We start from the raw sequence: 15,662 nt of genomic DNA on the forward strand, positions 1-15,662 counted from the left end.
TTTCAGACAGCTCTGCCACCTTCAGAGCACCTGGAATAATCTCAATGAATTTAGAATTCTACACAAGACTCTAAGAGAGGATGAACTTGGCCAGGCGCGCTGGCTCACGCCTGTAATCTCTGAACTTTGGGAGGCCAAGGAGGGTGCATCACCTGAGGTCAGGAGTTTGAGACCAGCCTGGCCAACATGTTGAAACCCTGTCTCTACTAAAAATACAAAAAATTAGCCGAGCGTGGTGGCACACACCAATAATCCCAGCTACTCAGGAGGCTGAGGCAGGAGAATCTCTTGAACCCGGGAGGCAGAGGTTGCAGTGAGCTGAGATTGCACCACTGCACTCCAGCCTGGGCAACAAGAGCAAAACTCTGCCAAAAAAAAAAAAAAAAAAAAAAAAAGAAGATGAATTCAAGCAGTATCTACTCTTGGCTCTTTTATAATAATCTCTCTTGAGATGAAGGAGCACAAAATACAAATAATAGCGCCCTGAATTTTCTTGCTATAAACATGAGCTACTGAATGGGCTTTGGAGCGCGGAGTTAAGAATTACAGTCCAGAGGAGGAAAGGGTATCTGGCCTATGAGATAGTTGAGAAGTTCTGGGGGACTTCTGGGAGGAAGCTGGATACTTTCCATTTCTTGGAAATATGGGTGACTTAATTTTAATGCAAAATAATGTAATCTTCATTACTGTTTTCCTTCCCTCTGGGTCTGAGGCTTCTGGGCATCCCATCTGTACTTGCAAGTCCATGCAGAAGATGGAGCAGAAACGATTTATGATAGAGAATGTGTCTTTTTGGACAGTAATGGGAAATTACTGCTTAGGGAAAAACAAAGGTAGTCTGCTGGCTTCTTTGTTCTGTTTTTGTTTTTTTTGGGACAGAGTCTCACTTTGTCACCCAGGCTGGAGTGCAGTGGTGCCATCCTGGCTCACTGCAGCCTTGACCTCCCAGGTTCAAGCAGTTCTCCCACCTTAGCCCCACAAGTAGCTGGGATTATAGGCACACGCCACCATGCCTGGCTAATTTTTGTATTTTTTGTGGAGACAGCGTTTCGCCATGTTGTCCAGGCTGGTCTCAGACTCCAGACAGAGCTCAAGCGATCTGCCTGGTCTGGTGGCTATTGCGACTATGTAAGATGTGCCTTTTACAGACTAGGTTATATCTAATATGAAGAATTGGCTGGGATTTTGCCTCTGAACCAGCTCTTACATACTGAAAAAAAGTCCCATTGATTTATATTGAGTGGCTTAGACCAGGGGTCCCCAGCTGCCGGGCTGTGGACCTGTATGGATCAGTGGCCTGTTAGGAAACAAGCCACACAGCAGCAGGTGAGCAGCAGGCATTGTAGCCCAAGCTATGCCTCCTGTCAGATCAGCAGTGGGATTAGATTCTCATAGAGGCAGAAACCCCATAGTGAACTACGCAAGTGAGGGATCTAGGTTGTGTGCTCCTTATGAGAATCTAACTAATAATGCTTGATGATCTGAGGTGGAATAGTTTTATCCTGAACCCTACCCAACCCTCTTTACCTCTTCCATGCTTTCCATGAAACCATGAACCATGAAACCAGTCCCTGGTGCCAAAAAGATTAGGGACTGCTGGCTTAGACTACCCTCCTTTCACACTGAATGTGTTCGTGTGTATCTGTATGTAACAGGAGGGAATATGGACAGAGGAGGCGAACGAGTAATATTTCTGGCTGTTCAGTAATTTAGAGACATATAAACAGTTGTGTCCACCAGGGACCTCAGTCTTCTTCAGTATCATGACTCACATTTCAGAGGAACTGCTCAATTTGATTCATGGCCTTTAACTATACTTGACTTATGAATTGTTCTTAAAAGTTGTATTCATTTGGATTAATATCTATTAATCCAACAGATATTCGGTGAGCACTTGCTGTCTGGGGGATACCCAGTCATTGCTTCATACAGTGAGGGAGTCTCACCCAGAGGCACCTTTGCCATTTCTCACCCAGCCTCTGCTTTTGTTTGGCTTGGGGCAGGGAAAAGCAGGTTGGGAGATATACAACCTTGATTCATGGAAGAAAGATTCTAAATCTAGTAGTTCTTAAAGGCACTTCAGGAACCATCTTACTTGTTTGTTTAATAAGATAAGTTGGGCTTATCCTGTTTGCTCTGTTTGCTCTTCCCGGCCTGGTCTCATCCTGAGATTATGGCAACATCTTCCTAGCTTGGTTTCCTGCCTTCAGCCTTTGCTCTGCTTCCAAATGTACTGGTAATAGTTAGACTGTTCTCTTCTTTCTTCCTCCTCACAACATACCCATGCTTACAAACCTACTGTAGCTCTTTGGGGTGCCTAGTTTTGGAGGCTGTGTGCAATCTGATAACACCTTAGTAAGAATATGCATTCCTACAGCTGATACAGTACTTACTGTGTGCTGGAAACTGTTCTAAGTGGTCTACATACATGACTTATTTAGTACTCCAAACAGCCTTATGAAGGTGGGGGCAATTATCATTCCCATTTCCCAGACAAGGAAATAGAGGCACAGAGAGCTTAAGGCGTTTGCCCAAGGTCACACAGCTGCTAAGTGAAGCTATTCTGGCCCTAGTGTCTCTTTCTTTCCTGCTTCCCCCAGGCTGTCTCCGTAATACTTTCTCAGCACATGCCCCTCTCTTCATTTTGGCTGTCCAACTCTTCATATTGCCCCCTGTTCTCCTGCCATTGAAAGGCTCAGATGAAGTCTCACTCCTCTACTAAGCCTCCTCCAGTTTATTCAGATCTTTTCCTCATTTGAGCTCTTTTTGTACTCAGCAGCGAAGTAACTCAGTTTAAGATTAGTTGTTTCCCAGTTGTTTCCTGTGTTAGTTAACACTCTCCAATTGGTTGGAAGATCTTTGACCAAGGGCTATGGCCTAGGGCCAAGCCTAACACCCAGTAAATATGTCTTTGGGAAACTGAGGCAGTTTTCTCCCATGACAATATGCATTCTCCCTTCCTTCCATTCATTCTTCCTTATATTTGTGGAAGTCCTCTTTTTCCACAGTAAGTATAATAATTCCACTTTTATGTATTTTCACAGATGAGTCCACCAGATAAGGCTTGATCTAAGCCTATTAAATTAGATGGTAGACAAGAATGATTTGACTCATCTGTGTGTCCACAGTCCCTAGAGTATATAGTGTAGCATAGTGCAGGGACACAGTAAACAAATACCTGATCTGTGAGCAATAAATTACGAAGTTGTGCCTCTGCTGGTGTTTCAGTTTTTCAGAGTATTTGTTTGCTTAGTTAACAAATGTATCTGCTTTCTTCCCCTGGGATTGCTAGAAAATTTGTCCAGGGTGAAGCAGTAAAATGTGCTTACATTTCCTCTTTGGTTTTCCAGGCTAATTGTTGGTGAACTTTATTTAACACTCTTGCTATATACTAAGAGTCTCTATGGAGCAGAGCAGCTTTCAGTTAACTTGGCAAATCATTATAAGAGAGAACAGAAGGGTCAGCATAAGCACTCTCTACTAATTAGTTGATAATTGATGTACAATAGCTGACGGATGGGACTTTAGAATATAAACTCTAGGAGTATTGCTTAATTTATCTTTGCATCCTTATGAAGTGGCTCAGAACTGTGGGTTCTTAATATCATCTTATTGGGAGCGCCCCGTGGTGGGGAGCAAGATTGAGGCTTCATGCACAGAACTCCAGGGCACTGAGTGGTACAGAAAGGAATATGATACATTTTAATCTCGGTTATAAATGTGATTCCATTTAATACAGGGATAAATTGCAGTGAGTAATGCTGGTGATTCCATATTTGGTGGACAGCATTCCTGAATGCTGACTAAGGTTGGAAGAATGCTGGTATGAAAGTTACATTCTTTGTGGGATAAACATGGAAGATTCAAGCTGAACTCCTGCAGACAAGGTGGTGGGAGATTGCATGATTCATGTGAATCTCCCTGGGTTCAGATTTGACCTATTTATTGACTGTCTTTGTAATGACGTCACCAAATAGACCCCCCTCTCCCATTTAAATGTGATCGCCTAAATCTTCAGCAACTAATTATAAAATCCTTACTTTAACTTGCTTCATAACCATTGCTTTCTTATTTTGTCATTTACCACCCTGTGGCTGCTCTGCTGGCTGTGCAGCTGGTTCATGTGCTCCTCCAGCCTTTCTCCCCATCTCTTCCAGATTAATCTTGGGTGAACTCTGCTTCTAATGGGATGCACCTCTACCTACAGCACAGGGTCCCAGATGCACATCAGCTGACTAGTTATATCAGCATCATTTGCTTTAGTTGGTTTGCAGTGGAGCTTAGGGATTTGCATTTGAGAAGCTTCCCTGGTGATGCTAATATGTAGCCAGGTTTGAACCACTGTTGGATAAGTAATGTCCAGTTTTTAAATCAGTTCTTCAGGGGTGACTGAACCAACCCTCTAAGCTCTATCTCCTCCCTTTCTCCTCTTGTAGGCAGCCCTAGCTCATCTTTATTTCTCCAGGACACATTGTGCCTCCTCCCTTTCATTTCTGTGTCTACACCTTACTACTTCCTTCTCATTTGTGTGCTCATTCTTCCTTCATGTTTTAGCTTATTGTTTTCTAAAGGGTATTCCTTAGAATGCCAGTCTTAGGTGAGTCTCTTGGGAAAACCTCCCTAAACAAATGTACTTTAAATATTATTTGGTCTTCTGGGAGATTTAATCACATACATTTACATTTGTAAAGGCTCTGAGAAGACTTACAGTAAAGAGATAAGTTTAACTTTGTTGTATTAGGGGTTCCCAAAGTTACTGGACCATGGACATCTCCATGAGGCCACCTTAATAGTCATTTAACATCTTTGGACATCCTGAAGGACTTTGGGAAATGTGTTTGTAGTTCATACTCTTCTTCTTTCATAAATTACCTAGTACAAAGGAATTGCCCTCCTCCTCTGAGCTCCTGTCTCTGTGATTTAGCTTCATGCTTAATCCTGTACAGTCTAGCAACATTATCCAATTGTTCCTAGGTAAGTGTATCTTATCTCTTCAGAGACTGTGAGCGCCATGGAGGCAGGATGTTATATCCAGCATTCCTTACCTCCCATAGGTTTTGCACAGTGTTGAGCATTTGTCACAATTGCCAAATTGGATTGCTTTGTCCCTGAATGTAGGAGCCGGTTATTTTATTCTAAATGTCATCCTTTGGTGTTCACAGCCACTTAGTCGTGCCTTACTGTATTTCAGAGTAATACACCACACATTCACATATATTCATTAAATTGTTGCTAATGTATCTCAGCAGTGAAATATTACGAATTTGACAAAACACTACTTAACAAGCCTAGGGTGTTTCTATGCAGGATGTTTCTAGCTCTAGGGAGGAGTATTCATGAAAGGTGAGGGAATTTGATGACCTGTGCCTACCTTCATTGATCTGTTTTTGCATAGCGGATGGGAGAGAAGGGTACCTGTTTCTTTCTGTGGTGAAAGAATATACTTTTCAAAGTTCTTTCATATACTTGATGTTTCTCCCATTTGAGAAAAGAGGAAAGTCTTGGATTGATACTATGCCTTGCCTAAGATTCTATTCTTTATTTATTGGTGGGCACTTATGTTTCATTATAAGAATAAATGTGTTATAAGAATATATATTCTTTATATATGTATTATAATAGAATTCTTATATTATAAAAATAAATGTATATTAGATATGTTATTTCAGTATTAGTTTAGAGACATTATTCTTTGTCAAAACCGTCATAGTTTGATGATTTCTCTCAAGAATATAGGGGTCAATGTGTGCCTAACTCACATTGCCTTTAGAATTAGAACATACATACTCATATTTGAATGAATTTAGAGAAGAATGTGGGAGGATACACATTTGGCTGTTAGAGTTCATTACCTTAAGGGAATGATGTATGTGTGTGGGGCGGGGGGGGGGAATATGAGCTTTTTCTTTTTATAACTTTGCATTATTTGCCTTTTAAAGCACATGCACACATATACAAATACATATTATTTTTAAATTTAAAATAGCAATAAAGGTAATCCCAAATAAACAAGAGATAATGCTATCTAAACAGACAATTCTAGACAATGCTTTAACATGTGCTAAGCCCATAAACCTCAGGGATGAAATGTGTATGCTATAATTCCTCACATAATTTGGGGTCTATGAGGAGACCCACAATAAATAATACATTTCTTTCCCACCAGAATCTCTCTTTCTTTTTTCTGATAGAGGATGTGTTGGAAGGCACAACTTTGTGTGAGAGTCCAGTGGACCTGCTGACTGGACCGTAGAATTAGGCCATCTTATCTCCCTAGTCCAGGGCAGCTCTTTTAGGACAAGCTTCCTAGGTAAGGCATATACCATGTGGCAAAGAACTCTGTCTCTTCATGGTAGGTAAGCTTAGTCCCCAGAGGAAAACAAGAAGCGTTCCCTGAACTACTCATCCCCACTCACTCTTTCTACAATGGCAGAGAAGAGCCAGGGCGTACTGAGAGACAATTCCTTTCTTAAAAGATGGCTAGAAAGAGGTGTTCCCACCATTTTGCACACCTAAGTTAGATATTCATTCTCCCCATTATGGCTCAATTTGCATTACTAAAAATATCATTCCTTAATGTAATAATGACAATAACATTAACAAAAATTATAACTACTATTTACTGAGCAGGCACATCATATATGTTGGGTCTCACTAATCCTTGAAGCACCCATGTAGGGTGTATAGTATTATTTGTCTTTTAGAGATGGAAGAAACTAAGACTAAGAGGTAAAATTACTCTGCTAAATGACCAAAGTTACATCCACAAGCTGGCTGTGGAGGCCAGCCCCCATTCCCCATGCAAAATCAAAATATTTTCCAATAGCATCTGGGACTTATTTGCTTTTGAAGGAGGTGTAAGACTCATATTTTATATTAGGCATTAATTTCATTATTAAAGGAAGCCTTGCCAGTTAGGGATAGTTAGGTGCTTAGAACTGGAAATAATGGGAAACTTTGAGCCTCAAAGTTGCAAAAACTTCATTTGCAAATAATCTCAGTTGGCTTTCAACTCTACTTCAACTGTATGTTGAATTTGTGCTTGCTAGGAAATAAAAGGGCCAGGCTTATATAAAACAGGTTTGCACAGTAAAAGGGTATGGTTGAAAGGTTTAAAAAAAATTCCTTTCAGTCTTTCTTGCCACGTTTTGAAATTTTACTTATTTTCTATTGTATTATTGTTTTGTAGTAAAATGTTCTTGAGGTATTTTGCTAGTCACTGCCACCTTAGTTCGAAGTAATCATTCTTTTCTAAAATAGCTGAGAAAAAAGAGAAAATGGATATGAGGAACAAGAATGGCCTAAATAAAGTCTGGAGCCTGTTCAGGCAAGGACAGTTGTACGCTGTGTGTGTGTGTGTGCACGTGTGTGTGTGTGTAGAAGGTCTTGGGCTGGAAGGCATCAGCATGCTGTTTCTGGGCACTCAGAAGAAGAGATGCTAGAAACAATATCAGAAAGGTACCATACGAGAGACAAGTTCTTTAATAAAATATAAATAGAACTAACAATGAATTTATTAAGTGCCAGGCACTATTACATATATTAGACTTTTTAATCCTCTAAACTGAGGTAACTGCTAGTGTTAACCTCATTGAGAGATCAGGACACTGAGGCACAGAGAGCTTAAGTAACTTGTCTAAGGTCACACAGCTAGGCAGTGGTGGAGCCAGGATGGAAATCTATGGCTCTTAACTACTGTGCTATGTACTGTTAACCTCTCACTTCTTTCCTTCCACCATCTTTTCCACTTTTCTGTCTGCTTTTAGTGCCCAAGTGTTGAGTGATATCCCAACCCTAGTTGGTGATATCCCATTCTTGAATGCCCACCTGAATGTGAGTCTCAAAACCTGTGTTTCCAATGCATGATCCTGGATTGGAAAACAATTGTTCTATAAGTAACATTTGAGTGTAGATGGTATATTACATACTACTACTATATCATTGCTAAGTGTCTTGAATTCAATGATTGTATTATGGTTATATATTTAGCAATGAAAGACATGAAATCTGCAACTTATTCTTAAATGTTTCAAAAATTAATACTCCTAATACAAAATAAGTTTATATATAGAGATGGATAGATAGATAGAACATTAGATAAATTGAAGCTCATCTTACTATTCTTGTGATTTTTCTGTAGCTTTAAAAATGTTTTCAAGGAAAAGTTTGGGAAGAAAACCCTGCTGCTTAGAGGCAGTGGGGCATATATTAATATTTACTAACCCTTTTAGTCCTCAGAACAACCTTATGAGTTAGGTATTATTACTGTCCCCATTTTAGAACAGTACGCTGAGGCACAGAGACCTTAAGGACCTTCTGGATATTACACAGCCAGTAAGGGTGGGAAGCAGGACTCAAACCCTAATATATATATTTCTGTTTCTATAATATCTTGCGTGTGTGTTAGGTTGAACCATATAGAAATTGCTCTTATATGATCATTTTAGACCTATTAAGAATGTCATTTTATATGACCCCGCCTGGTAGCAGGGATCACCTCTTTTATAATGAATGGTTGGTTTGGTGTGCATCTTCATGGCTAGATTGTGGGCTCCATGGGGGACTGGGTTAATCTTGCTCACCATTTTCTCTGTGGACTGCCTGGCTAGTGGTTGGCATTTGATAAGAGTCAGATAAATGAACAATAACAATGTTACTGTTGGTTACTTCTCTCTGCTCTTCCCAAATATATTTCATTTTTGTTCTCCCTGTATGTATGTCATTTTTAGAACCAGTGGATACACATAAATAGTTCTGAATAATGCAGCCTCAGTAGTGATAATTGTGACATAATCAGCCATTTGACTTCAAGATAACCCTTTTAACTAATGAAGATATTAATTAAAAACATGTCCTGCTAAGATGAACTCTAGGTTCAGAAATTTGAAAATGCAAAATGTTTGCATTCCCTACTAGCATACACTGATTTTGGCTAGAATGTATGTGGTACTCAGAATGCCATCCACTTAGGTCCTCATTTGAACAGTAAACACATTTTTAAAATACATCGTGTAGTCTCTAAAAATAAGCAGTATTTCAAAATGAAAACCAGTGCACAAGTCGTTGGCACATCTGGTAGTCAGAAAAGTTGTATGGTTTGTTTTCAGGAATAACAAGCTAAGGGACATTCAAACTTGGCCAATCGAAAACTTTTCTTCTGTGATGACACGTGGTGTTTTTTAAAAAAATTGGCTGTAGACTTAAAACAGAAAGAATATTGGAAATGAGAAGAGAATTAAACAGCATCATTTACTATCTTGTTTTGTGCAAGGAATTGTAAAGGAATGTTTTCTTTAGAAAGAGAATGGAGCAAAAAAGCAATGACAGGCATGTAACAATCATAGTATCAATAATAACAATAGTAGTTAACATCCATTAAGTACCTACTATGTGCTTGATAGTGAGCTGAGTCCTCTATGTATGTTGTTAATACTAGAGGCATTAACAACCTTATGAAGTTGTATTAGTCTGCTCTCACACTGCTGTAAAGAAATACCTGAGATAAGGTAATTTATAAAGAAAAGAGGTTTAATTGGCTCACAGTTCTGCAGGCTTAACAGGAAGCATAACAGCATTTGGGGTGGCCTCAGGAAACTTTCAGTGATGGCAGAAGGTAAAGGTGAAGCAGTCACATCTTACATGGCCGGAGCAGGAGGAAGGGAGAGCAGTGGGCAGTGCCACACACTTTTGTACAACCAGATCTCATGGGAACTCTTAACACGAGAATAGTACCAAGGGGACAGTGCAAAACCATTCATGAAGGCTCTATCTCGATGATCCAGTTACCTCCCACCAGGCCCCGACTCCAAAACTGGGCATTACAGTTGAGTTTTAGGTGGGGACACAGATCCAAACCGTATCAGAGGGTGGGTTAACTTTATTCCTGTTTTGCAGATGAGAAGACATAGACATGGAGAAATATAGCACAAAAATGTTAAGTAATTTGCCTAAGTCCCCAAATAGCAGATCCCGGGCAAGCTGTCTCCAGAGCCCACACTCCAAGACACTGTACAATTCTGAGTAGTCTGGAGCTATAGGTGTTCATTATGCTTCTGGCATTATGAAAAAAATTTAGATGGCTGTATTGAGCACAGTGGCTCTTGGTCACACTTGTTTGCCTGCATGTGTGAGACAGATGATGCTATTTTCCATTTTCCAGAACATCCTCATAGTTGTACCACAAACATTTATATGTTCCCAAGAAGTTCACCATTAATTTTCATGCTTCAAGGATACCATTTGTGATACCATTTGTGCTTAGATGGGGTTAAAGTTGACCAGTGATTGCTTCTTGGCCTTTTGGCTAAGATCAAGTATAAAGCTGACCAGTGAATTTGGGAGTAGGAGGTGGTATAGTAAGAATGTGGAGATATTAGGGAGATAATTAGCATTTCTTTACTACAAAGCAAGAAACAGTGTGAATATATGAATCCAGAGTAGACAGTTACAGAGGCAGCCTTGACCAGTGTAAAATTCTGGCCCAGAAAGATAGATTTATAATTACTACCCCCACTGACTTCATATTCCATTCAGATCTAGTTAGCAATTCTGTGGCGAGGCATCAAAGGATTGACTTGGAGTTTTTTTGTTTTTGCTTTTTGAAAAATGGCACTGTGTATCAAAAAAGATAACCAGGAGAGTTTCAGTGGAATAACTTGTCAGTATTTAATATTCACTTATGTGGATCTTTTATTTTCATTCATTCATTCTAATTTCACTGGATAGACTTTATTATGTAATGTGCATTAGACCCTAGGTTAGGTGCTAAGGAAGTAGAGATGCCTCAAACAAGGACTTTGTCTTTAAACAGCAGTGAAGTATAAAAATGAGAGGATGGCAGGCACATACAGAGTCTAGTTCCCTGAAGTGCTGTGGGTACTGAGGCACATGAGTGATGGAAGATGTGGACAAATGAAAGAAGCAGTGGTCACATCTGCCTACCAGGTAGTGCAGGAGGAGGTCATATAGGAGGTGACCCTTGAATTGGACCTTAAAGATGCAGAGGTGCTCACTAGGTGGATAAGTTAGGGTAAAGGCATTCCAGGCAGACAGAAGAGCATGAACAAGTAAGGGTTAAAATAAATGTTTCAGTGATCACATTAGTTTGTATTGGCTCTAAGGTGTGCATGTTTTTACATTACAACATTTCTGAAATCTGGACATCATGCACTAGTTGGACTGGCAGTTCATGTTCTTACTGGTACATAAAATAATGGTACACCTTACAATATGTGCCATTTTAGTTTTATGAAATTATCTATTAGTATGTTTTGCCATCAAGTAGTATTTCTTGGATGCTGTTCCAGCTGCTATGTCTTTGTTTTAGAGGTAGATAGATATTAATACCTTTTTACTGAAGAGGAAATAGGCATGGAATGACTGAGTTCCTTAGATAAATATGTGACATGAAATTTGACAGAATACTTGATATTTGATGTTGCTTTTAATAGTAGTGGCTAGTAGCAATGGGACCCGGGGAGAGAATTCATATAGAGAATTCATTCATTCAGTCTTATATACTGGACTAGGCTATGAACCATCACATTGCCTTTTTTTCAAGGTAAAAAGGGAGTTTGAAAGGCTAATGCATGTAGCTTATTGAGATTTTTAAAGATGTTGAATTGATGATGCATTACATAAAAGTGTACCTACTATTCTTGGTGTCAAGATGAAGCCCTGATAAAACAGTGCTTTATGACTTATGAAAACGGAATATCTGTAACTCATCTTTTAAGGCACAGAAGATGGATCAGATATAAACTGCAATGGGAGGGGTAAAGGAGAGGTTCTGGTTTATGTATCTGGGAAAGAAAATCAGAGAAATTTCTTTTGGAGCGAATAATCTTGGAAAGTGTACAAGGAAGAAACTAGGCATATCAGAGCCTAAATTTAAGCACACAGGTGTCATCAAAATACACTCTAGTAGAATCAGTTTCTGTTCTCTCTTTGAATCCCTCTGTGATTTTGTGCAGGTCAATTGCCACTTGGATTTTAGTGTCCCGTAAGTCTGCACTAGACCAGGATTCCTGGCAGCTAATGATGCTGTGACTCCCCAGCATTTTTGAGATAGGGCTGCACTGATGGAAACAGTAATTGCTCCAATGTCTTGTTTGTTCTGTTGTTTGGAGGGCTCTTGGGAAGAATGTTACAAAAGATGACAAGTAAAGGCACTAAATCAATAGATTTAATTTTGGGGAAAACAAAACAAGAAATTATGAACCCCTACAGCTAAGAAAAGTGACAGTGACACTTTTCTTCCTACTTTGATCCCAAATATATCAATGAAAAAGATGGGAAATTTGCTGAGAAAAATGTAAAGCTTAATTTGTTAAAGACTGAGATCGTATATATTTTTGTTTGCTAGAGATGAGAACAGAGTGTATAGTTACTGAGACTTGACGAGGTAGTTGACAAAAAAAGTTTGAAAAAATGCATCTGTGTAAAAAGAATGTCTAGAACGATTCAACTCATTATGATTTTTTTATAAATGAGTCATGGCAGTGTTTGCCTTTCTCAAAGTCTTTGGTTTTCACTTTTCCATAATGACAAAGACTCCTGTGGGTTCCTTTTTTTCTTTCCCCTTTGGGTATGTACCAGCTTTTACTACACTGATTGTTACTAATGAAAATGAAAAATCTATGTCCAATTTGGTTACCATGCTGTTTCTCAAATGAGCATTTTGTTTACAACTCTGTCATCCTGATTTTTTAAAAAATTGGGTAGATGTCCAATGACAATGTGTTGAGATGAGGAGAAAAAGTCAAGAGCAGAGAGACACAGCCAGACTACATCCTTGTAAAGAGACTTTTTCGAAGTACAGATTTGGAATGAAGTAAACCAGTTAAACAGGTTTTTTCCTTGCTGGGTGATTCAAGATATTAGCTATTCTAGGAAAAAACTTGGTTTGATACAGGCAATCCCATCTACTTACCACCTTAATCCTTCAGGGAAGGATATTATAAAATATGATTTTTAGTATAACTGGACACATACATAGAAGGAGTAAAATTTAAGCACATTTTGTATGAGTGCTGATTATGGGAAGTTTTCTCTTATAGCATTATGGCTTTGTCATTAGAATTGGAGAAAGCTTTTTGCTATCATCAATATTAAAAAAAAATAAAGAAATGATGTGAGGACTGTCTCTAAAGATGGGTCCTGATATAAGCATGCACATGTCTGTGTTTACTGATTTCTGATGTAAGGGACATGAAAGCTAACCTGATTCATTTGTTTTTAGGGGCTCTTGGCTTTGGGCCTCAGTGCAAGTCCATTGGAAAAGGCAGCTGCAACAATCTAGTGGTCACCAGCAGTCCCATGATGGTTCAGCGACTGGGACCCATTTCACCTCCAGCAAGCCAGGTCTCTACAGCATGCAACCAGATCAGTCCTAGCTTACAGAGGGCAATGAATGCAGCCAACCTGAATATACCTCCTTCAGATACCAGGTCTCAAGTTAACTTTTTTTTCCCCTTTCTTTATGGTATAAACACACCCCATGAGTGTTTTCCCTCTCTTTCTGAATACACACACACACACACACACAAATACACACACACAAAAATATACACACACATAAATACACACACACAAATACACACTCATACACTTACACACTCAAGCAACTCTCTCTATTTGAGGTTTGTAGGGGAATATGTCTAAAACTAAGTATGTGCCATCATATCATCTTAATTGGGAAGAATGGTTTAATACCTACTGTCTTGTGGTGTGAGTGAAATGAATACCTAATTTGAGATTGTGGGGCCTCAGTGACTGAAACACGGTGTGTAAATTTGTCAGTTCCTGGTGAAGCAGTCATATCATGGCCTAGCAAATTTGCATTGTCCATGTACACCTATCTTACCTGCCAGGTTTTCTATGAATATGATGCATAGTTTCCAGGCAGCTCTACAATCTGTTTTGTCCACCTGTGCATCCATCCAGCTACCCATCTACTTAAATATTTGTTAAGTACCTACTATCTGCATAATAAAATAGTTGAAGTTTAGGGGCCTAGTAGAGAGAGTAACGATACAAAGCATAAATTTTAAGACTTTCTGATGTGTCTGGAAAGGCATACTTTCGTGTTTGAGTTACGTAACATTTCAACACAATGTCGATTAGGTTCCAGAGTAAGTAGGTACTATAAATGCCATGTATCTATCTCCAAAGGAGGGAATTGAATAGAAAAGGGAAATCACCCCTCAGACAAAGTTTTATCGTTCTCAAGGTTGATATTAGGTGGGAGGGCCATAAAACTAAAATACTGTACAGTGTTTAAGGTCTATTTTTATGTTTGAAATAAATTATTTTATCGTCTGGAAGTTATTTTCTTGGAAAAACACAATCCATAGTTTCTGCCTCTTAGTTCTGGTTCTGCCATAACTGTGGTCTTGCAAAGGAATTTTACTCTTTAAGCCCCTGCTTCCTCTTCTTTGGGATCGGTAACCTGCTATGTGCCTTGCAGTTCTGGAATCTTGTGTCTTCTTCCTTTCTTTCCTTCTAACCCCGTTCTCCCCTCTTGTATCTCTGTGTTGTCCCTCCTAGTCACTATTTGAGACTCTGAAATCATAGTTCCTGAATCATTTATTTATGCCTATTTTTTCATGAGATAGAAACTTGTTTTTCACCTGCGACTTTTTGTGATGGGAAGCTGCTGTCATTTTCCCACTGATGATTATGCCTTAAGGGACTCCTCAGACTTGCTGAGTGCTGCATGTAAAATGAACTGTGCTCCTGCGGTGGGTGTCATTGGGAAGCCTTCAGCTTCCTTTCTGTGGCAAGTCCAGCCCATGCCTTGAAGGCAGAAATCATAATTAATGGTGAAACTGACAGTAGTCAGGGCACAGACTGCTTAAGCCATGTATCTTATGCAGTCCCTTTTATGGGTCGGCCAGAGAGGGGTCATTATCTCATTGTTTTCTGGCATATTTGATTCCTTAGCATAATTTTATAACCTTAAAAGACAACACCTTAATGGTTCACTGACAAGTGTTTTTGACTATGTATTTATTATTTGAGTCCTTCTATGGAATTTTTTTTTTTTTTCAGGATGAGCAAAGAAACAGGAATTGGGAATTGGCTTGGTGAAATATGGAACTTACTTTTAGTAATTTGGAATGGTTGCATTTATTTGTGAGCCTTGGTTTGTGTATTTCATCAATGGAGAGAAAGAATAATGGGCAACAGTTCAATAAGAGGCAAAGTTCAACATTTTACTAGGGATAAAGAGAAGATGGAGAGAATCAGCTTAGTGTTTTATACATTGGGGGCATGCTGGGAGTGGAAGGAAGTGGAAAAGGAGGCATGAACTGTCCAGTTTGAGAGATGCTGCCCTATGAAAAGCTGCAAAATGTATTGTTTTTCCTGATTATGTAATTCTTATTCACTGCAGAAAATGTGGAAAACATGGAAAAGTACCAAGCACTAAATGACAGTCATCCTGAATTCTATCTGCAGAGACAACCATGGGTGGAATTTTGATATACATCCTTCTAGCTATATTCAAACATATACAATAAACATAGGCTTTCCTTTCCACTAAATTGATCTAGTAATCTACATAGTTTTTAATTACCTTTTTCCAGTTAACAATTATAAGCTTTTATAATAAAAGCCTCTTTCAGCATCATATAATGGCTTCTTCCTGTCCAGGATTCCAC

The 15,662-nt window shown here is 39.1% G+C and overlaps 1 protein-coding gene across 2 annotated transcripts in view; it reads left to right on the forward strand.

Annotated features, from left to right (window-relative positions):
* GLIS3 (GLIS family zinc finger 3) overlaps positions 1-15,662 on the forward strand; it is a 481,604-nt gene that overhangs the window by 153,106 nt on the left and 312,836 nt on the right. For both annotated transcript variants that reach the window (XM_023213188.3, XM_023213189.2), the window contains one exon: positions 13,241-13,448. In XM_023213188.3, coding sequence (XP_023068956.1) covers positions 13,241-13,448 — 208 coding nt within the window. The remainder of the gene's footprint in view (positions 1-13,240; positions 13,449-15,662) is intronic.

This window comes from Piliocolobus tephrosceles, chromosome 14 (genome assembly GCF_002776525.5).
Source record: "Piliocolobus tephrosceles isolate RC106 chromosome 14, ASM277652v3, whole genome shotgun sequence".
Taxonomy (NCBI): Eukaryota; Metazoa; Chordata; class Mammalia; order Primates; family Cercopithecidae; genus Piliocolobus; species Piliocolobus tephrosceles.